The sequence below is a fragment of the Lissotriton helveticus genome, chromosome 7, assembly GCF_964261635.1.
Source record: "Lissotriton helveticus chromosome 7, aLisHel1.1, whole genome shotgun sequence".
In the NCBI taxonomy this organism is placed as follows: Eukaryota; Metazoa; Chordata; class Amphibia; order Caudata; family Salamandridae; genus Lissotriton; species Lissotriton helveticus.
In genome coordinates this window covers 1451999162-1452022928 of record NC_136068.1, presented here as the reverse complement: position 1 = coordinate 1452022928, position 23767 = coordinate 1451999162, and the positions used below count along the sequence as shown (strand labels likewise).

The window sequence follows — 23767 nt, the reverse complement described above, 5'->3', positions numbered from 1 at the left end:
ATAAAGTATATTTATTTATAACAAGACTACCCTGGCTCTTTATGAGACAGGGAGCTAAAAACACAACAAAACTCTTACGAAAATACTAAAAGTCGCACAATTTACACAAATGCCCGAGGGGCACGAAAAACCATATACACAAGAAGTGGAATGCGAAGTTACTAGCAGGTAAGTAATACTTTTCTAGACTGTGGAAACGCTAGGCCTACAATGCTGAACCCTTAGATTAGAAGCAGGAGGCCTAGGGACGCCGTGTGCAGAGTGGGAACTCTCACGCGTAATGCGGGAACAAGTCTATGGATACTAGCACTTTGCAAAGTTACTGTTCTCGGGCGAACCCGACTAGGTGGGTCGAAAACAAGGGTGGATCCGAACACTTAGGGTGTTGGACTATGCTGGAGCACCGGAGTACTCAGTTTACCTAGCCCAGGGGCTGCGGCTGCATAGGGTTCAAGTTGCGTCGGAAACCCTCGTTGAAGATCCAGGAGCCTGAAGAAAGAAGTTGCTGGCAGGCGGCCAGTGAAGGAGTTCGTGGTGATCCAAGCCTGGATCAGGGAAGAAGAAACCTGTAAGCAGAGGGGACCAAGTTCTGAATCACTAGCCAGTGATTTAGGTGGGCACCAGGATGGCACCGGACGAAGTCACCTCGACCAGGTGAGTGGGCGCTGCTGGGCTCTGCAGTCTCTCGGACCAGGAGGCGTTGTCGGCGACCAGGATGGAGGTGCGAGCTGTCCCACGAAGGTACTTGCTGTCGACGTTGCTGGACCCAGGATTGGGGCAACAAGTCTTGGCAAATGCAAGGCCCACGCGGTGGACCTAAAATGGCGTCTGAAGTGGACCAGGAGGGTCCAGAGTGCTTCTCTGATGGAGGGAAGCAAGGGCCAGTCTGGAGCAACCAGACCAGCGGTGTTGGTCGTTAGAGTTCGTCGTCAGAGGGTCACTAGCCAACGGGCAAGTGACCTGGACAACGGGGTGAGCAGCAAAAAGCAGAAGGGCCCCACGCAGATCTCGTGGATGCAGGGGGGCTGAACTTCGGTGCTGGAGCTGCTCAGGGTCGGGGCTTCTCTTACCCCAAAGCACTCGGTCGAGGGTCACTCGGTGGTCGTGCTGGACAAGCGTCGTGCAGTTCTGAAGATGGCCGGTCCCTCAAGGTCTCGTCGCACCCACGGATCACAGCTGGGCTGATGATGTAGGTTGAGGTCAGAGGTGCCAGGGAAGCCGGTTCTCGTCGTGCTGGAGCAGTCTTGATCCGGAGGAGAGACTGGCAACAAACCGCGATGCTTGGTTGGTGCCTGCTGCTGCAGGGTGACTACTCCTTAGTCACAAGGGAGAAATCTTGAGAAGAGTCTTGAGTTCTTCGTGTAGAAGGTCGGTTCAGGATTCAAAGATTGATCTAATTTGGAAGGGGCCAGTTCCTGCCTTTATCCTGCAAAAAGGGGCTGGCACGCGACTAAGTCCTGCCCTATGGGTGGGACTAGGAGGGGGGTGGTTACACCCCTCTCCTTTGGCGGGCTTTCCCCAGATCAGGGGCTGGAGTGCCCCTGGAACTGGTTCAAGCCGGCCTATGCACAGTGAGCACCGGGGTGCCACTTGCAGTCACCTTCCTCTAAAGCCCTGCCTACCTAGAATACACAAAATCCTGCCTGGGACGGTGCTGGCACCGCCCCTGGCAGGAAACCCTTTGTCCTTGCCTCCTGGGCTGGGAGGACTCCCAGCAGCAGGAGGGCAGACTTGTGTCTCGGTGGCAGCATCCATTTTGTGGAGCTAAGGCTCTGTCTGACTTTAACCGGGGTTACAGGTTACATACATGTCGTGTCCCTCTAGAAGGGTGGAATGCTAACCCCGTCGCCAGAATTGGCGAGGGGTTAGTATTCCAATTCGTATGACACCTTACTCGACATGTTTTGATAAAGCGATACCAGAGTTGGCATATAACCGCGAGGATTATAATGCACTTAAGAGTATATGGTATGCGATATCATGGAAACGGCTAAGGGATGGATCCCGAAAGCCGCAGACAGGCTCAGCTCATGCCAGAGCACTATCTCACACGATTCCAAGCACTCTGCCTTCAGGATTGTCAAGGCCTGCCATAGGAGTGACTGATAGGAGATCTGTGTGTCCATTTAGGTTTAGATATAGGAATACTATATCTACATCAGAGGGTGAGTACACCACTCTGCCCCAGCTGTCAAGCAGCCAGTTGTGTCTGATTTAGTTAGTCAGCCCAGGGGTGGCATAATACATGCTGCAGCCCCTGGGAGACTTCTGGGTGCACCTCAGCCCTGGGTACAGGGACTTGGAGAGGGCCCAGTGCCAATTCAGTACCTGGGTACAATTTGGAGTAGAGAGAACAGCTAGGCTGTGGGTCTGATTAGCAGGCCCACAGCCAGGGAAAGTCGTAAACCAGTGAAGCAAAAAGCAAAAATCTGGGTGATCATAGGATTGCAGACCCTACTCTCCTACAAGGCCTGGCTTGGGTCTAGACAATAAAATACAACTAAATAATATTTGTATACAAACAAATTGGTTTGAGTTCAGTCAGTGTGTGACATCATTTCTTGCCTGAGTGTGTACAATAAGTGCTTAAAACTACCCTCTGATAAAGCCTTACTTCCCGCCCACACTACCACAAGTAGAGAGTAAGGTGCTATCTACTTTAATCTCGGCCTACTTTTGGGGATACACTGGACTCTGTGCACACTATACCTTACTTTGGTGTAGTATATACAGAGCCAGCTTGCTACAACCTTTATTACAAGGAGTTGTTTGGTACCAACTCCTGAAGCCATCATGGCACTGGGGAATTCGAGTTGGCGGGTTTTCAGCTCATGAATTCCTTATGGCTTCCCTGGCACTTACAATATTTAAGAATTGACCTAATTATTGTAGGGGTATATGGACTCATACAAATATGCCCTCACCTATGGTGTAGTGCACCCTGCCTTAGGGCTGTAAGGCCTGCTAGAGCGGTAACTTACCTATATCTTCAGGCAGTGCTGGCTGGCATGGCACCCTGACTGTTTCACCTCACAGGGGCATGCAAGCTGTTAGGGCAGTGGCATGGTCCTAGTGTGGAGGTACAGGGGACCCTTTTCAGCTTCCAGGCCCTAGGTACAAAGGGCACCACATGCTAGAGATTTACAGGGGGCAGAAGTACCAATTGTGGATATGTTTTATGGAAAGAGCACTGGTACTGGGAACCTGAAAAGCAAGTAATTAACAAGCATTGGAAATGCAATAGGTCTCGCAGCATTAGAGTTAGTGCTTTTAGAATTGTTTATGGGTTTTTTGTTGTAAATCTTTAGCATTTTTATTTCTTGTAGCCAATGCTAAAGAATTACAAATCAAAAAAGCCATAAACAATTGTAAAAGCTTTAACTAAAAATCCTCTGAGACCTATTGCACTGTGTGAGGGTGAGGTGTTGAGGGTGAGTGAGGGTGAGGGTGAGTGAGGGGTTGAGGGTGAGTGAGGGGTTGAGGGTGAGTGAGAGTGTTGTAAGTTGACCCTCCTGCTGCACCGAAACCCCTTTACCCTATTCCTGAGCTAATGTGCACAGAGGGCATGTCTGCATGGAAACCTTAGGTTTTGGTGCAACGCCAGATTCACTAAGGTAGCATGATCTGGCCTTGCCTCAAATCCGAACACCAAAGAAAAGAAGGCACAAGTATATCACCTGTATTGAAGTAAATCACTAGCACACCTATTTTAATGATTATACTGGTTTGTAACGCTTTTTTCACTAATTATGTCCTACTATAGCGTGCTCTTAGGTGTCATAGGGCTGCCTATCCCTAGGTTTTCTCAATCTCAGAATAGAAGGTGCGAGACGTGCTGTCACGATCTGACCTAGACCACAGCAAAATTAAATTTACACTGTCTTTTCACAGTTAAACATTGGATCACAAAATAAACCAATGTGTCTTCGTACTTTTGTCACTTAGTACTTATATTTCATAAGTTTTCAATTGATAATCATACAGTGATCTGCAAAGCAAAATACAAATGAATTCTGTTTCTACATCATACAGACAGTCATTTCTTCATGACATGGTACCTCAAGCTTTGCATATCATTAACATCATATAATTGTGCAGCACATTAGTAGAAATCCATCAAAGAATACGATGGTTGCAGACTGGCCCGATGCATTTCGGGACATGTAGTCCCTTCCTCAGGGGCCACTGTAGATGAGAAAACATTCATAGAACCATGTCAATACATTTGCTTCAATACATGATGATGTCATATAGAGTAAACATAGCCACGAACACTGTCGAATCTCAGGGGAAATTCTGTGATCATGTAGAAGTGATCCGCATGCATTCAATCACGCATTTAGAAGCATCAGGGTGAGCAGGTTGCAATGTGAAGTAAGCTTGTTTGTGTCGAAAAAAGTGAAAGACGAGCTACCTAGAACACTGAGGCAAGTGGTTGGTGCAAAACGTGCTCGTTAGTCGAAAAAGACAGGGTAGTGCCGGACATATCTGAAGTATATGTGCGGGAACACTGAGATAGCTGACCTGTGCCAAAACAACAAGGTGAAAAGATGCTGTACTTGGCATTGAGCTGCAAAGTTCTAAAAAAATAAATAAAACAAAGGGTTAAATAGCAGCCATGAAGCCGAGACATACGCAAAAGAAAAAGTGCAACAATACCTGAATGAACCTGTCTGTACACCGTAACAGGAGCCTACAACAAAGAAGGGCTCCGTTACAACTTAACCGCATGGAATCTGGAATGAAACGGTAACGGTAACGCTAAGACACTGTGTAAAACCAGAGTGCTGGCTCACCTTTTCAACAAAGAATACTGCCGTAAATCTTTCTGCCGGATGTATACAAACGCGTAGAGGTTGCTTAGTGAAAAAGACCAAACGCAAACTTTTAAGTGATTCAAACGTGGCGTGCACGTGACTGACCATAAACATAGGACTAATCAAACGCCGCCCGGACGAAAGAACTAGCAACATGGGGGCATGTTGGAGTGTAGATTGTGATTGACACGTAGATACCACACTAAGAAGGAAAACAAAGAAAAAAGAGCTCTCCTAAAGGGGAAGAAATAATAAAAAATAATGAAACGGAAAATGAAGAACAAAGCTGGAGTAAAAGTGACATAAACGAACACTCATCCTTGCATTCAGAGTAGATGTTTTCAGTGTACTATGTTGAACAAGCTCATTGATAACAAAAATCGTCATGAATACATGCACAACAATACTATTACAACGGATGTCTTGCTCCAATAAATACGGTTTACATACACCTCTGGATGATGCTTGTGGAATTGCGTGTGTGTAATCTATGATATGAGCAGGGCTGATCTTTACAAACAAGTGAAAGACACGGCGGGAAGGGGCAGGCAGGATGACTCAGGGGAGGGGGCGGAGCGGGGCAGAGCGGCATGTGGGTGTGAACAAGCCGGGCCTTTGAAGTGAAGCTAAGCTTCACTTCAAAGGTGTCGGAGGAATGCGGGCGGCTGTGCACGCGCTTTTAAGCTCAATGCACATGCGCATTGAGCTTAAAAGTCACGGGCACTGCAAGGAATCGCCACGATTCCTTGCAAGTTAGATAAAGTCTGGATGAGCCCCTATAGTCTCGCTTGCTCGATGCGCATGCGCATCGACAGGCGAGACCTAAAAAGTGTCCCAGCATGGAGATCACAGCATTTGAAAGTCCATACCTATCCGGGCTATCATAGTCTTTCAGTGTCCAGTACACCTGCAAAGATTTGCATCTCATGCACACCATCGCTAGTTGGGGTCTCTTGCTCTTTTCTGTGCCGGGCACCACCGCTATCACAAATATTCACAAGCAATGCGGTCACAAAGCTTGATAACTTTAACTGGTGCATTTGTGGGGTTTTTCGTTGAGAGTTAATGTTGTCACTGCCATACTTACTCACCTATTATGTGAATTTAACCTTTGTTTTTTTCAGTGAATATAGAGCTATATATATGTATTTTGTTTAAACTCTACCGTAAAAAAAAACTGGGTCACAAAGGAAACCACCAGTACAAGGAATTCTGGGAATGGTACCTCCCAGGTCCTTAAAGAGATAGCCTCCTTTTTGATAAATGAAAGCCTGTAGGCTGTATTTTTACATTCATGTTCTGTGCTAAAAGATTAATTGTGCCGTTTAAAAAAAAAAAAAAAGATGCAGCAATACAGTTCTATGAATACAAAGGATTGAACTCTTTTGAACATTCAGAAAGAATTAAGCATTTTCAACAGGTTTAGAAAGAATCTCTGTGGTGCTTTCCATCAATGTCAACGGCATTGAAGGTGTTCCAGGGTCCAAATACGCAGTGGTGAATTACCCCAGCGTTTATGACTAACAAAAATACCATGATGCCGTACTTGATTATCCAATTGGAGAACATTAATACTACAGACTTTGAACACCAGTGGGAGACAGTACTGAACAGCATGTCCAGTATCCATTCCTAGAGCGAGCCGGCAAGAAAAGGCTTCCGACAAGAACTGGAAACAAAATCTACTACTACGTCAGTATCCTCACATCTGAAGAGGTCCTTTTAACAGTGAAAAACTTCCAGGTCTTGTATCAAGAAGGATACACATTGAAAAAGTATACCAAAAGTGTTTGTGAGCCAGAAAAAGAAGGCTGTGAGGGTACAGCAAGAGGGATATGCAGCCCACTTTATTTGCAGTTGCTAAATATCAACTGGGGAGCCCAGGAAAGAACTAGGAATTTTCCCAGAGCCACCTCGCTAGTCTTGATGTACCTCTTGGAAGACGCTAATAATAATGCCAAAGGAGTGACCTACAGGAAAAGCAGGCAACACATTACAAATCACAGAGAATATGACTAAGGTAAGCAAAGCAGTGGATTGGGTTTCATTTTATTTAGAAGTGGATAGTGACATGCAAACACCCGGTCTATGCCTAAATAACACGTTTTCATATCTTGACTTAAAATGTAAAGGTGGTATCATACAATTGCATTTAAAGCTTGATAGTATTTTCACTTCTGATGCTGTGAGATTCCCAAATCTTAGAAATTGAATCATAGATGGTGAGGCAATAAATAATATTATGACCACTTACGATTTAGAGCTCTTACAGCCTGCAAAAGATGCCCTTGGCCAAACTATTCCTACCTATACAGGCAGGAATACCAATTCCTGCATTGACCATGTTATGGTCTCATCAAATATTGTGTCGTACTGTTTGACCCCGGTAATTGAGGAATCCACCCTAAGTGACCATAACTGCATCCTAATGAGAACTGAGATTTGGAAACGTAGTATATTACGAACACCCAGAACCATAGTTAACGTTGAACCATACCGGACAAACAGGACAAGTTTAAGGTAGAAAGGGGAAAAATCTGTGAAGGTAATGAGCATAATCATATCTAAATCCATGGTAGATATTAATGGTATCCTGACACCAGGGAGTGCCCCTGTTTTTATTTTAGAGAATTGTATTAATATTAATAAGACTATAGATACAATATTCACTAGGACCAGGAAAGGAAAAACCACCCATAAAAAGGGATGGTTTGATCATGCATGCAAAGTCCTCCTTTCTCAACTTAAACAAGCGTTAGCTTTTAGGCCTAGGGACAAGAACAAAGTAACACTCTTAAGATGTGATTACAAATTGGCTCTTTCCAAAAGGAAGAGGGAGTTGTCCCTATTCACAAAAAGGGGGACAAGTCAGCAGCATGTAATTACCGCCCGATCAGCTTACTTGACTCATCGGTGAAAATCATGAGTAGAGTGCTGCTGTTCAGGTTGGAAGAGTGGGCCGATGAGAAGGGGATCCTGGCCAGTTCACAGTATGGCTTTAGGAAGGGGCGCAGTACATTAGACCAATGCTTAAATCTAGATCTATTAATTGGCAAATACACCAAGGCCAAGTGTGGCACTTTGTATCTTTGCTTCGCTGATTTAAGCAGTGCATTTGATCTGGTCGACCATGCACTTTTATGGCCTACCCTACTGGAACTTGGTGCACCTGAGGAAATTATCTTCTTTTTAGCCCGACTTTACGAAAAGATGCAAGCCTGTGTGCGTTACGGGGTAAGCGGGGAGTGTACCCCAAATTTAAACGTGAAGCGTGGAATAAGGCAGGGTTGTGTCCTCGACCCCCTGCTTTTCACTCTTTTTATTAATGCCGTGGACTCAATTTTAAAAACAGTTAGCGCCGATGAGCCTCAGGTTAAAGGGTCATAAGTGCCAGTACTGCTCTTTGCAGACGACGCTGTGTTATTGTCAAGGACCCCTATAGGTCTCCAGCGTCTGATGGACCGGTTCTCTGTTTTTATAAAAGATAGAAAACTATTAATTAATAAGAGCAAAACCCATACGATGATCTGTGGGGCTAATAAAAACCATATATTTTTTATAGAAGGGGTGAAAGTGCAGCAAGTTGAAAAATGTTGCTATTTGGGAGTTACTTTTTCAAGGGATGGTAGTTGGTCCCAGGATCTTGTAAATGTAAGGTCAAAGATAGCAAAAAGCTCCTATGGAATCTTTAGATTCGCCTCTAAAATCGGCGATAGACGAATCGGTGATATGATGCAGATTTATCAGGCAAGGAGTGTCTCGATTGCATTATATGGGGCTGGGTTGTGGGGATATTCTAACGTAGTCCGTTTGCAAACGGAAGAAAATACCTTCCTTAAAAAACTCCTCTGCCTACCCGCCTCTGCTCCAACCGATTTAATCCATAGGGAAGTGGGGGCCGCCTATTTATGTGATCTTATATCATTAAGGCCTTTAATGATTTGGCGCTCCATTTGGTGCAAGGAAGAGACAGTTTTAAATTGAGACATTTCAGATAAAGTTTCATAAATGACAATGAAAGAGAAACATTTAATGAGCAGAAAAGTGGTTACAAATCAAGATCAGGAACTGATTGCTGAGACACTATGAACTGTATCATACATTACAAAATCATACAAATTCCAAAAGAAGCTGCATTTTCTTTTATTCACTTTAGACTATATAAAACACCTTTTGGTTGGACTGTGACATTTTTGCCACAGGCTGCTCTGCCACTGCACTGTCACCATGAAGCGGATCTTCATCACCAGGCAGGTCTTGACATAACAAGCACTTCCAATCGCCACTGAAAAAGAAATAGAAAATACTATTCAAACGGACTTATTTATCTTTCTATAGGTTAATTTAGCTTTTAAAAATGATAAAGCCACTAAAATCTTGATTTGAAATTCACATCGTTATGGCCAATGTTTACAGTCCATCTCCCACTAGACCTAAAGCGGAGAGCCCCAAAGCCAAAGGTTCCACAGTGTATTAGCCAATACGTCAGTTAAAGAAAGGATTTGCTAGCTTACCCTGTAAGCATCTGTTCGTGTAATGTAGTGCTGTAGATTCACATGCTCTGCATATTCCTGCCATCTAGTGTTGGATTCAAAGTTGCGCAACTTGTTTTTCTTCACAGAATTCTTTCGAATCATAGGAAGAGTGACTCCTCCTCTCTGTGATATTGCGCTTCGGCATCGACTATTTTGATAGATTGCGTTCCCACAGGCGGGTGAGAAAGGAGTGCAAGAATAAAAAATGTCCATGCTAAATGTGAATTAATCAGAGTAATGTTTAAAACATAAGTGCAATGACCACAGGCGTCCTGGGAGGAGAGGGGGCACACATGAATCTACAGAACTACATACCACGAACAGATGCTGTTAGAAAGGCGACCCCGGGGGAGGCAGAAGATGTCTGACTGACCACCCCTAGGTCCACCTCTCCGTCAGGAAGTAGCCGAGCGTTACTGAGAGGCCTCTGGGGTGAGGGCCCTCTCCTAGGATCGCACAGCAGAGTAACCACACACCACAAATGGACACCACACCAGAGGTTGAGTTCGTAAGCTTTATCAGGAAATAAAGGCTGCTGGTTCTCAGCGATATGTACAAGTAGACCAAGGGGTCTGTAGAGTCTCGCAAGAGGGGATCAGGGTAGCGGGACAGTCTCGGTTGGGGGGTAGGAAGGGATACCCTGCGCACAGCTCTCAATCCTCGAGCCGGGGGTTCCGAGAGGTTGAGCCGCGGCAGCGCCAGCAGGCTCTCAAGATGGTTCGGCAAAGGTGGGCCACGCCAGCAGGCTCTCAAGATGGTTCGGCAAAGGTGGGACGCGGCAGCGCCAGCAGGCTCTCAAGATGGTTCGGCAAAGGTGGGCCGCGGCAGCGCCAGCAGGCTCTCAGGATGGTTCGGCAAAGGTGGGCCGCGGCAGCGCCGGCAGGCTCTCAAGATGGTTCGGCGAAGGTGGGCCGCGGCAGCGCCAGCAGGCTCTCAAGTTGGTTCGGCAAAGGTGGGCCGCGGCAGCGCCAGCAGGCTCTCAAGATGGTTCGGCAAAGGTGGGCCGCGGCAGCGCCAGCAGGCTCTTAAGTTCTCGTAAGGTTCGAGGAAAATGAGTTCTTCTGGGGTCGGCCGTGACAGCGTCAGCAGGGCTTTCCAGTCCAGGATACAACTGCCGTCCTAATCCAGGGCTGGCCCAGATATAGGATTGGAGTCCTTTGATGTCCGGACCCTCGCGCCTGGGGGTCAGAGGGGCCGGGATGATGGTGTCCAGACACCCAGCAGGGGGGTGGAGCCAGCGCCCAGGGAGGCCGGGGGCGATCGAAACCAGGCGTCCGGGGACAGCTGGAGGGCCATCGAAACACCCTTCCCTTCGGGATCTGTCGAGTGGCCACTCGACCACCTGGGTGGATCTTGGTGCCTCGATGTCTGGGCTGTGCTGAGGCCTGGGCCGGGGCCGAGGCCACGTGGTCGTGACGTGGTGGTCCCAAGATGGAGTCGGGCGCAGCCTCGTGCTTAGGTCGTGAGGGGCCCACGCTGGAGCCCGGTCGGTAGGGGGGGTCCGGGATGGTGGCCGGACCAGCAATGTTGGGGCGTGCAGTGTTGGGCAAAAGGGCTGCCCGATGCTGGGTGGAGGGCCGATGTCGTCCTGGGCCCACCACGCGGGAGGGGTAGGACCACGCCATGAGGCCGGGTCCAACACGCGTCCCCCCCCAGCTGAAGGCAGGGGAGAGTCACCCATCTTCTTGGGGATTCTCCTCGCCGAGGCGGAAGAATCTGGAGAGGCCGTCAGCATTGGCGTGGTCGTTGCCGGGGCGATGCTCCACAGTGAAGTCCATCCCTTGCAGGGAGATGGACCATCGCAACAGTTTCGGGTTCTCGCCCCGCATCTGCATCAACGACCACAGGGGCCGGTGGTCGGTCTGGACCCGGAAGTGGGTGCCGAAGAGGTAGGGCCGGAGCTTCTTTAGGGCCCACACGACGGCGAAGGCTTCCCTCTCGATGGTGCTCCAGCGCTGTTCTCTGGCTAGCAGCCGCCGGCTGATGAAGGCAACGGGGAGGTCGATTCCCTCAGAGTTCACTTGGGAGAGGACCGCCCCAATGCCGTGCTCCGAGGCGTCGGTTTGGACCACAAACTCTCGGCTGTAGTCGGGGGCCTGGAGCACAGGGGCGGTGCACATGGCAGTCTTTAGAGTCTGGAAGGCTGCTTGGCACTCTGGGGTCCAGCACACATTCTGGGGTAGCTTCTTGGAGGTCAGTTCTGTGAGGGGCCCCACAATGCTTCCATAGTCTTTGATGAAGCGCCGATAGTATCCGGTGAGCCCCAGGAAGGCAGGGACGGCTGTTTGGGTGATTGGGGGCTCCCAGGCCCGGATGGCGTCAATCTTTGGCTGGAGGGGAGCCACCCGGCCGCTTCCCACCTGGTGTCCCAGATACGTCACGGACCCTTGGCCGATCTGGCACTTGCTGGCCTTTATTGTTAGTCCGGCCCGTCGGAGGGCCGTCAGGACCGCCCGGAGGTGGGTCAGGTGTGTATCCCAGCGGAGGCTGTACACCGCAATGTCGTCTAGGTAGGCGGCGCTGAACTCTTCTAGCCCGGCCAGCACTCTATTCACGAGTCTCTGGAAGGTGGCCGGGGCGTTTTTCATGCCGAAGGGCATCACCTTGAAATGGTAGTGGCCATCCGGGGTCGAGAAGGCTGATCGCTCTTGCGCTCCAGGGGTGAGGCCGATCTGCCAATACCCGGCCGTGAGATCGAAGGTGCTGAGATACGTCGCAGCCCCCAGGCGATCGATCAGTTCATCCGCCCGGGGGATGGGATGGGCGTCGGTCCTGGTGACGGCATTCAGCCCCCGGTAGTCAACACAGAACCGGAGCTCCGGGGGCGTGCCAGGGGCGGCGGCTTTAGGGACCAGGACAACCGGGCTGGCCCACGGACTGTCGGAGGGTTCGACTATCCCCAGCGCTAGCATCTTGGCCACCTCGGACTGGATGCAGGCCTGAACTCGGTCGGGCACTCGGAACGCTCGGTGTCTTACAGGCGGGCGGTCTCCGGTGTCTACATCGTGGACACACCACCGGGTAACTCCAGGGGTGAGGGAAAACAGATCTGCAAACTGCCCCAGCAGCTGCCGGCAGTCATGGTGCTGCTCCGGGGTCAGGGTGGAGGAGAGTATGACCCCTTCGATGGAGCCGTCCTTCTCAGTGGTGCTCATGAGATCTGGCAGCGGTTCGGAGTCGTCTTCAGCTCCTTCATCGGTCGCTAACAGCAGGCTTAGTTCAGTGCGGGCAAAGTGCGGCTTGAGCCGGTTAGCGTGTAGAACCCGGAGGGGGTTCCTGGGGGACTCCATGTCCACCAAGTAAGTGACGGGGCTCTTGCGCTCCACCACTTTGAAGGGCCCCGTCCACTTGTCCTGGAGGGCACAAGGTTCAACCGGGGACATGACCCAGACCTGCTGGCCCGGTTCGAATTCGATGGACGAGGCGTTCTGGTCATACCAGCGTTTCATCTCCTCCTGACTGGCTTCAAGGTTGGCTTCGGCAAGTTCCCGGAACTTCCGAGTCTGGTTGCAGAGGGTCAGGAGGTACTGGTAGACATCTGGTGGAGCACCTCGGGCCGCCGTCTCCCAGCCTTCTTTGACCAGGCTGAGGGGGCCCCGGACCGGGTGTCCATACAATAGTTCGAAGGGGCTGAACCCCAGGGACTTCTGGGGTACTTCGCGGTACGCAAACAGGAGGCAAGGCAGCAGAACATCCCATTTGCGCCGTAGTGGCTCCTCGAGGCCCTTGATCATTCCCTTCAGTGTTCGGTTAAACCGCTCCACCAGTCCATTTCCTTGGGGGTGATACGGGGTGGTGAACTTATATGTGACCCCGCACTGTTGCCACAGGGATCGCATATACTTGGAAATAAAGTTTGTGCCCCGATCACTCACGACTTCTCGGGGGAAGCCGACTCTGGAGAAGATCCCCATTAGGGCTCGGCCTACTACTGGGGCCGTGATGGTTCGGAGGGGGATGGCTTCCGGATATCGGGTGGCATGGTCCACCAGCACGAGGATGAAGCGGTGCCCTTGAGGGGTGCGGGGGTCCAGGGGCCCCACGATGTCTATCCCCACTCGCTCGAAGGGGGTGGTGACCACGGGAAACGGCTGGAGCGGGGCTTTGACTTTCCCCCCGCTCTTCCCGCTGGCTTGACAGGTCGGGCAGGATCTACAGTGATTGTGCACATCGTTGCGCATTTTCGGCCAGTAGAAATGAGTCACCAGGCGGCTGTAAGTTTTGTCCTGCCCCAGGTGCCCGGCGAGGGGCACATCATGTGCTAGGTTCAAGAGGAAGTCTCGAAATCGGAGGGGAACGACCAGCACCCGGCTGGCCCCTAGTTCGGCAATCTTCTGTTCACTGTAGAGAAGGTCGTTGTCCCAATAGACCCAGTGGGACCCCGTAGGGTCTCCAGCGGCTTGAGCGGCGGCTTGTCGTCGAATTCACTCGAGGGAGGGACAGGTGCTCTGTTCTTGACGGAATTGTTCGCGGGTGGGGCCACCTTCCTGGCGCCACTGAGCTAGTTCCGGCAGGTGGCCGAGCTCGGTGATTTCCTCATGGCTGGGCCCCGGGGGGCCGGGTTCAGGGTCGGCGGGCGGTGGAGGTGCGGGCCACTCCGGCTCCTCGATCGGGGCTTCCTCCGTGGGGGGGGGGGGGAGGCCCGGGCGGACATGGAGCGGGTGGTCGCACAAACCCACTCGGGCAGGCCTAGCATCCCCAGATGCTCTCTCCGTTCTACGCCGGCCCAGAGGGAACTTTCCAGGTCGTTCCCGAGGAGGCAGTCCACGGGGGCATCGTCTCGGACAGTCACTTTCAGCATGCCCGCCACCCCTCCCCACTCGAAGGGGATGCGGGCCATCTTTCAGAGTTGTCAGCCGACCGTACTGGGCACAAGACGTTGGGGAGAATTTGTTCTGGGGTCACCAAATGACAGCGGACCGCCGTTACGCAGGCTCCAGTATCCTGGAGGACTTCGACCCGGCGTCCATTGATGGTGACCCATTGGCGGTATTTCTGGGTGTTACCTGGGATCGGGTCTCGGGGGATCATGTCTCGATCACCCAGGCATGCTAAGATCATGGCTGCGGGCTCCCACTCGACCTGCTCGGTGTCGTCGCCCTCTTCTTCGCCTCCCTCGGCACTCATGGCGGCGGCCGCGATCTGGCGGTTCGGGGGACCGGTGGTGCCGGGTCGCTGGTTCATCAGGCAGAGAGGGTCGTTCGCATAATGGCCCTGTCGCTGGCATCTGTGGCACGTAACATTCGGGCGGGGCCCGGGCCTGGCTGGGGGGCCTCCCCTCCAACCCAGGGATGGCGACGGGGAGGTAGGGGATGACCCCGCGGGGGTGTCTCGGCCCCTGCTCTGGCCTCCTCCGCCGCCTCGGGGTTGGTGGTTCCCCGGGGATCCCCGGCCGTAGTCTCCCATCGGACTCCGGGGAACTCGGTTGCTCACCCATCTATCCGCCTCGACAGCGAGTTTTCGTGGCTCTGTCAATTTGCTGTCGAGGAGGTGCTGCCGGAGTTCGACGAAGCAATTATTGGAAAGATGCTCCCATAGGATGAGGTCGACCAACTGCTGGTAGGTGGTGACCTGGCAGCCTCTGATCCACCCTTCGAAGGCTCTGCTGTAAAAGTTCACGTACTCTACCCAAGTGGTACCGGGGATTTTCTTACAGTCTCGAAATCGCTGCCGGTACATTTCGGGGGTGAGTCCGTAGCGAGTGAGGAGGGCGGTCTTCATGTGTTCGTACGAGGTCATCTCGGCGTCGGGGAGCTCTAGCAGGGCGTCTCTCCCCTCGTTGATGAACTTCCCCCATAAGCCGGCGCCCCAGTCTTTGAGGGGTACTCGATGGGCGGTCATGGCGACCTCGTAGGCCTTGAACCACTGTTGAATGTTGTCGTTCTTATAGTATTCTTTGACGACCTCCTTGGGTATGTGCACCTTCGTGTCCCCCGGCGGGGGCGAGGCCTTACCCCCGGCGGTGCAGGTTTCTGTTGTCTTGGCCTTGATTTCCAGTTCTTTGAGGCCGCGCTCATGCTCGAGCACGAGTTTCTTTTCTTCGAGGTCTCGTTGTCTTCTCCTTTCTTCTAGGTCTCCTTCCAGCCGTAGTTGCTCGAGGGCTAATTTCCTTTCTGCCAGCTGTATCTCTCCTTGTCGGAGTCGGGCGAGCTCCAACTCGTGGAGCCGGTTCCTCTCTCGTTCTCGGGCGTCTCCGTGGGGGAGGCCCGTGTCTAGGTCTGCGGTTCTTTCCCCCGCTGGGTTCGCGTCGGTCTCCGGGCGTCCATTCGGGCCCGGGTTATCTTCATTCTGGGGCGGCGCGTTATCGGCGTCCGCCCAGGCTTGCAGGGCTGATTTAAAATCCTCTTTGGTGTTGAGGCCCGTGGTAGCGATGCCTAGGTCCTTGCAAAATTGTTTTAATTCCTTGTGGCTGTAATCTTCCATCTTTTCTTTCTGGGATTCCGCTGTCGGTCTGGTTTCCTGAGTAGTCATGGTCGCGGTGTGTTTTTCTCGGTCGTGAGTGAATTACTCTCCTGTACGATCTGCGTCGGCTCGGATCCCGTCGCTTGCCACCAATGTTAGAAAGGCGACCCCGGGGGAGGCAGAAGATGTCTGACTGACCACCCCTAGGTCCACCTCTCCGTCAGGAAGTAGCCGAGCGTTACTGAGAGGCCTCCGGGGTGAGGGCCCTCTCCTAGGATCGCACAGCAGAGTAACCACACACCACAAACGGACACCACACCAGAGGTTGAGTTCGTAAGCTTTATCAGGAAATAAAGGCTGCTGGTTCTCAGCGATATGTACAAGTAGACCGAGGGGTCTGTAAAGTCTCGCAAGAGGGGATCAGGGTAGCGGGACAGTCTCGGTTGGGGGGTAGGAAGGGATACCCTGCGCACAGCTCTCAATCCTCGAGCCGGGGGTTCCGAGAGGTTGAGCCGCGGCAGCGCCAGCAGGCTCTCAAGATGGTTCGGCAAAGGTGGGCCGCGGCAGCGCCAGCAGGCTCTCAAGATGGTTCGGCAAAGGGGGGCCGCGGCAGCGCCAACAGGGTCTCAAGATGGTTCGGCAAAGGTGGGCCGCGGCAGCGCCAGCAGGGTCTCAAGATGGTTCGGCAAAGGTGGGCCGCGGCAGCGCCAGCAGGCTCTTAAGTTCTCGTAAGGTTCCAGGAAAATGAGTTCTTCTGGGGTCGGCCGTGACAGCGTCAGCAGGGCTTTCCAGTCCAGGATACAACTGCCGTCCTAATCCAGGGCTGGCCCAGATATAGGACTGGAGTCCTTTGATGTCCGGACCCTCGCGCCTGGGGGTCAGAGGGGCCGGGATGATGGTGTCCAGACACCCAGCAGGGGGGTGGAGCCAGCGCCCAGGGGCGATCGAAACCAGGCGTCCGGGGACGGCTGGAGGGCCATCGAAACACCCTTCCCTCCGGGATCTGTCGAGTAGCCACTCTACCACCTGGGTGGATCTTGGTGCCTCGATGTCTGGGCTGTGCTGAGGCCTGGGCCGAGGCCACGTGGTCATGACGTGGTGGTCCCAAGATGGAGTCGGGCGCAGCCTCGTGCTTAGGTCGTGAGGGGCCCACGCTGGAGTCCGGTCGGTAGTGGGGGTCCGGGATGGTGGCCGGACCAGCAATGTTGGGGCGTGCAGTGTTGGGCAAAAGGGCTGCCCGATGCTGGGTGGAGGGCCGATGTCGTCCTGGGCCCACCATGCGGGAGGGGTAGGACCACGCCATGAGGCCGGGTCCAACAGATGCTTATAGGGTAAGTAACATAATCCGTTGAATGGCATGTGTGGCTGTAGATACATATTGGCTGCACAGACTGTAAAGCAGACCCTCCTTAGAAAGGGTGACTAGGTCTGGAAGCTGCAGTAGTTTGAAAAAGGATGCGTAGCACTGCCAGACCTACATTGTCTAGTTGGTGTCCTAAAACATCGACACTGTAGGGTTTAGTAAAGGTGTGTAAGGTGGACCATGTAGCTGCTTTACAAATGTAAGCTATGGGTATATTTCGCAAAAATGCCATAGTTGCTCCCCTTTTTCGAGTGAAATGTGCTCTGGGAGTTACAGGAAAAGGTCTTTTGGCTTTAATGCAACTGTCTGAATGCATTTGACTATCCATCTGGCTATGCCTAACGTGGATATAAGGTTGCCTTAATGAGGTGGAGAAAAGGCTACAAAGAATTGTTTTATCTTCCTGAAAGTTTTAGTTCTATCTATTTGTATTTATTTTATTTTAGATAGCGCTGGCTGGACCCGGGGGTATCAGAGCGCTTTACATTTTAGACTAATAAAGAAATGGGCTTCTCATTACAGCACACCTGATATCAAAATACAATTATGGTTTTGGCTTAAGTATTAGGCTTTCTGTAATGAATAAGAACAATCATAGACAATAAGATTAGAAAAATAATAATGTATAATGTAATCCTCGCCTGGTGTGGGGGTGCTCGAGTACATACGAAGCACGACGTTTCCTTACGGATAGCAACTTATCAGGGCTGCTAAAACGGAACGGTTTTAATTACTCGCTGGTAGTGTGTGCCGTGCTCGGACCCTCTTGTAATACATGACTCTTACTTCTATGAGTCCTTATATCACGTGCTAAGCTTCATCTCTTTACACTTGATTGATGTTGTGGTCCAGTTTATTACGTTCGCTGAAGAATTTTCTTTTGCACGCACAGGCTCACTAATCGATAATTTTGATGGTGCCCTGTCTCCCCACATATTATATTCGCTCATAAAGATTGGATGGATTAGCATCGATCAAATTGATGCCTTGATGAAGTCTCTGTGTGAGACGAAACACGTGTTGGCGATGTACATGCTGGGAGAATCTTTTTTATGAAATATAAAAATCAATACAGGAAACTAATAAAATCTGAAGAGGACTTTCTTTGAATTCATCTTGAATAACTTTGTTCCTATCTGATGACATTATACATTATTATTTTTCTAATCTTATTGTCTATGATTGTTAGATCTTATTCATTACAGAAAGTCTAATACTTAAGCCAAAACCATAATTGTATTTTGATATCAGGTGTGCTGTAATGAGAAGCCCATTTCTTTATTAGTCGATTGTGGTTGCATACTTCGTGTGCACCTATATAGCACGTTGAGGTAGTAGGTGCATTGAGCTTCTGTAACAACCGATTTTTGTTCTAATTTTGTTGATATACTATACGCCTCACATGTATGTGCAATTACATTGTAACTGAGTGATTGGTACGGACGTTTCCTTTGTGAACACTATTACCTAAAAATCCTTTGTAGCTTTACATTTTAGAGACAAGGTCAATAAGACAGGGGACATACAGAGCATCAATGTATATAAACAACATATAAGTCTCCGCCTGACAGATTTCAAAATGATAAATATGGGAAATAAGCACAACAAAATGTGGAAGATGTGAAAATCAAAAATATCAAAAGGCACAAATTGAAAAAAAGAGCCGGAAAATTGCAGAGTCAGGATAGGGAGGTTAGTGGTCCGTTAGGTTGGTAAGGAAGAGAAGCCGGAGGAGCAGAAGTGGGGGGGGCGGGGGGTTTGGAGGGGATGAGGGCGGACAAGGGAAGGGGGGTGCAAGGAGGAGTGAAGGTGTTAAACAGGGAGGGGGAAGTGACGAAGAGGAAGGGCGAGTAAGGCTAAAAAAGGGAGGGCGGATGCATCTAGGGTCGGACAGATGTAGCCAGTGGAAGAGAACAGATATGGATTAGGGTCCTCAGTATTTATTGAGGAGATGTAGTTTGAGTTCTTTTTTTAAACTAGAGTAGGAAGGGTTGCAGCGAAGGTCAGTTGGAAGGGCATTCCAAATGCAAGGAGCGGTGCCGGAAAAGGATCGATACTGGGTGTTTTTCTTTTTTAGAAGGGGGGGGGGATAAGAAGGAGCGTGTTAGTACTTCTCAAGGAACAGGAGCAACCGGCTTTGTGAGTTTGTTAGCGAGGTAGGTCGGTGTATTCCGATGGAGAATTTTGTGTGTAATGCAGGCTGTTTTGTAAGTGGATCTACCTTCAATGGGGAGCCATTTAAGGGTTTTAAGGGCAGGGGATATGTGGTCGAATCACTTGCAGTCTGAGGTAAGCCTAGCTGCAAGGTAAAGCACAGATTTAAGAGGTGCTAGGTGGATCTTGGGAATTCCGGTGAGAATGGCATTGCCATAGTCGATGCGAGAAAAACAAGGGATTGGACTGCTAGTTTGAAATCATCGATAGGGATGAAGGGCTTGATTTTCTTAAGGTGGCGGAGAGTGAAGAGGGCTCCTTTGGCAGAATTATTGATGTGTACCTTGAGGGTTAGGAGGTTGCCAAGGGAGATCCCTAGTGATTTGACTGAGGAGGACAAAGATAAGGAGCAGTTGAGGGCATTAAGGTCAGAGATCCAATTCTGAATTGGGAGCTGGTTATTTTTAGGGGAAAAAGAATAATTTCAGTTTTTTTAGGGTTGAGTTTGAGGTGGTTAATGTGGAACCAGGCTTGAATCTTGATGAGTGTTGTTGAGGGGAAGGATGTCAGCATGAGTTTTAATCTTATAATAGAGTTGGGTGTCGTCGGCATAGAGATGGTAGTTGATCCCGGCTTGTTTAAGAAGGAGTGTGAGGGGTTCCATGAAAAGGTTAAAGAGAGTGGTAGAGAGGATGGATCCTTGCGGAACTCCTAAGGAGATGGAGGTAGGGTTAGATAGGCAATTTTGGATTTTGATTTGGTGAGAACGGTGTAGGTATGAGACGAACCATTTGTGTGTCGTACCATTCAGGCCGAATCGATCTCTGAGAACATTTAGTAGAGCAGAGTGGTTAACAGTATCAAACGCTGCAGAGAGATCAAGGAGGATCAGCAGGCTAGATTCACCATCGTCAAGTGAGTGGTGGATGTCGTCAACAATGTTTAGCATGGCGGTTTCAGTGCTGCATCCTTTCCTAAAGCCAGATTGAAGGGGTCTAGTAAATTAAAGTGTTCAATGCGTCTATCTAGTTGGAGAAGGACACATTTTTCCAGAGCTTTAGAAAAAAGGGGAAGGTTGGAGATGGGACGAAGGTTGTTGAGGTCGTTTGGGTCTGCCAAAGGATTTATGATAATGGGGGTGATTTGGCCTAGTTGCAATGAAGTGGGGACACAGCCGGTGGCAAGGGAGCAGTTAATAATAGAGGTCCAGGAAGGGGTGATGATGTGTTTGAGGTTTTGGACAAGTTTGGAGGGGAGAGTGTCTTTGGTGTGGGAGGAAGGCTTGAGTTCGGAAATGATGTTAAAGACTGGCTGGAAGTTAAGCCAAGTGGCATTATTTTTAGTAAGAGTTAGGATGATTGGAGTCCAGGAAAATGGAGGGCAAGGGGGGGTGAGGGAGATCAGAGTGTTGATGGGCAGTAGTGGGTGTAGGGGGAGTTATGGTGGAGGGTCGGATATTAAGAGATGTTCGGATTGGTGGAAGGGATCACAGTAGAGAGGAAGGATTGCTCAATTAATTTAATTTTGTTTGAAAAAAAGAGCTATTTCTTCACATCTAGTCGTCGAGGCCAGTGGGACAGGGGGAGCAGAAGCAGTTTGATTGCACACAATGTTGAATATTTCTCTTGGCCTATTCTGAGCTCGATCTAGTTGTGACCTGAAGAAGGAAGTTTTTTGTCTAAAGATGTGTTTTTTGTAGGACGATCTAGCAAGTCTGAGGCGGGCCAAGGGTTCGGGAAAATAACAGGAAGCTCAATGGATTGATTGAGGTGAAATTGAGAGACTACTTTTGGTAGCAATTGAGGATTAGTACAAGAACCAGGTTGTCTTTATGTATTTGAAAGAAAGTGAGCTCCAGGTATTAACCTTAGAAGAACCTAACACACCTAAGTGAGGTAATAGCATCCATAAATGTAACCTTCCATGGCAGAAATAGAATGTAACATGAATGCAAAGGCTCAGAGGGAGGACCCATGACCCTAGTAAGTACAATTTTTAGATTCCAAGAAAATGCTGGAGGTACACAAGGTGGAATAACTTGCTTGAGTCCTTCCATGAATGCTTTAATGACTGGAATTTTGAAGCTGCTGCCTATTTTGGAGATATGCTGCTAAGGCAGCAAGATGCAACCTAAAGGAAGAATATGATGAATTGGACTTTTGCAAATGTAGGAAATACCCAATCATGTCCTGTGCTTTGGCGGGATGTATTTGTTTACGTTGGCAGTAGCAAACAAAATGTTTCCATTTTGCAGTGCAACATACTCTAGTTGTAGGTATGCGTGCTGGTTTATGAATGTTTACACATTCCGTTGGTAAGTTTAAATGACCAAACCTCAGGAGCCGAATAGCTAGGTTGATAATCTTGGGGTCTGGATGTCTGATTTGTCCCTGATCTTGAGTGAGAAGCTCCGGCCTGTTGGGGAAGCTGCTTGTGTGCGACTAATGAGAGATCTAGTAGCGTTGTGAACCACGGCTGACTTGCCCAAGGATCATGGTAAGTGATGTTTGCCTAAGTTTCCGAATGAGAAATGGAATCAGAGGAAGAGGTGGAAAAGCGTAGGCAAACATCACTGAACAACTCATCCATTGGGAGATGCCCTTGGATAGTGGGAGTGGGAACAACAGAGGTGAAGTCTGAGCATTTAGCGGTTTCGGCTGTATCAAATAAGACTACCTAAGGAAACCCCCACTTTTGAAAGTAGGGAAGGAGGACATGTGGGCTAAGTTGCCATTCGTGATCGGTTGGTGTGACCTGCTGAGCGTTGACGGTGAGTGTGGCGGTCTATCGACACCAGATCCTCGAGGTGACCCTGTGATTGAGACAAATGGCGAGACAGACATTGCTGTAGTGGACGCATGTGTAGACTTGCATGGGGAACTATACAATACAAGATGCCATCATTCCCAGTGGGTGCATCACAGTCGGAACTTAAAGTGATTTATTTGACTGAAATTGAGGCACAAGTGTCCATAAATTATGTATTCAAGCGGGATTGGTCTAAGCTAGTCCCAACTGTGTTGAGAATAGTTCCTAAGTATGGTTGAATTTGAAGAGGTTAAAGGTGAAGCTTGGGGACATTGATGGTAAACCCTAAATGAATGCGCATTTCTACTGTCAATTGAATATGGTGTTGACATTGCTGATGGGTGCTTGCCTTGATGAGCCAATCATCTAGGTATGGGAAAACATGAATGTTTTGGCGCTGTAGATGTGCTGGAACCACTGCCAAGCACTTTGTGAATGCTCAAGGTGTGGTAGTGACCCAAAACGGAAGAACTTTGAATTGGTAGTGCTTTCCTTCTATGACAAACCTGAGGTATATGCGGAGAGCAGGATGCATGGGTATATCGAAGTAAGGGTCCTTTAGGTGTGAAGTAGTCATAAATTTGCCCTGTTGTAGAAGTGGAATGGTGTCCTGTGGAGTGACCATTTGAAAGTGTTCTGAGAGGATGTAGTAGTTGAGAGGTCTGAGGTCCAAGGGAATCATTCTTTTTTTAAATTATAAAATATAGGCAATATACTCCCGTGCCTTGCTGGTAAAGGGGGACTGGTGCTATAGTCCCTTTGAGAAGAAGGGCTTTGACTCTTCTTTGATAAGTGTTAGGTGATCTTGTGAGTGTGAGGTTGGGTGTTGGGTGGTGTGGTAATAAGTTCTAGACAGTAGCCATGTTGGATAATGGCTAGTAGCCATTGGTCTTGTTTTGATTGACTCCCAGACGGGTGAAAAAATTATAGTCTTCCACAGACATGTATTGTGCGGTTGAGGGAAGAATGGGTAGTCACTGCTTTGTAGTGGAGGTTGCTCCATGTGCTGAGGCACCTCTGCCTCTTCCCTTATTTTTACCGCCTCTGAAGGAGCCCCTGAAAAATCCCTTGCCATAGGTGTATTGGTCCAACTTTTGCTGAAAAGTGGAGGCATCTGTAGTGGTGCATTTGTATCTGGCCCTATAGCCGGAGCAGCGAAAATAGACTAAGCGTAGGTGTTAATAAGTCTTCCATAGCTTTAGCAGAGTTTGTGTCTTTATTTTGTCAAATGTGGTTTCCACCTGTGGCCCAAACAGATGTTCCTTGTTAAATGGCATGTTGAAAACTGCATGCTGGACTTCTAAAAACCGAACATCTGAGGCAAGCATGTCTATTGATACCCCTTGCTGCTGTTTCCACTGCATCTAATGTACATCTATTTGAATTGGTAGGGAGAGGAGTTGGCTTAACGGCTAGGGCGCTCGACCTCGGACCTGGAGGAACTGGGTTCGAGTCTTGGTAACAACGCCAAAACCTCCTGTGATTCTGGGCAAATCACTTAATCTCCCCGTGCCTAAAAATGAATGTGTGTCCTCATGTAACGTAACTGGTGCTATGTAAAGCGCTCCGATACCCGATTCGGTTCGGGTCTAGTTCGCGCTATATAAAACTGCCAAAAAAAAAATATATATATAAGTAATGGCCTGACCGTCTGACACAATTTGTTGCCCTCTTTTATGATGTTGTTC

At 49.6% G+C, this 23767-nt stretch overlaps 1 protein-coding gene across 1 annotated transcript in view; it reads right to left on the bottom strand.

Moving 5' to 3' along the window:
- TRIM28 (tripartite motif containing 28) overlaps nucleotides 1-23767 on the bottom strand; it is a 678597-nt gene that overhangs the window by 104052 nt on the left and 550778 nt on the right. Inside the window, exon 14 of the mRNA XM_078654815.1 lies at nucleotides 8988-9102. Coding sequence (XP_078510941.1) covers nucleotides 8988-9102 — 115 coding nt within the window. The remainder of the gene's footprint in view (nucleotides 1-8987; nucleotides 9103-23767) is intronic.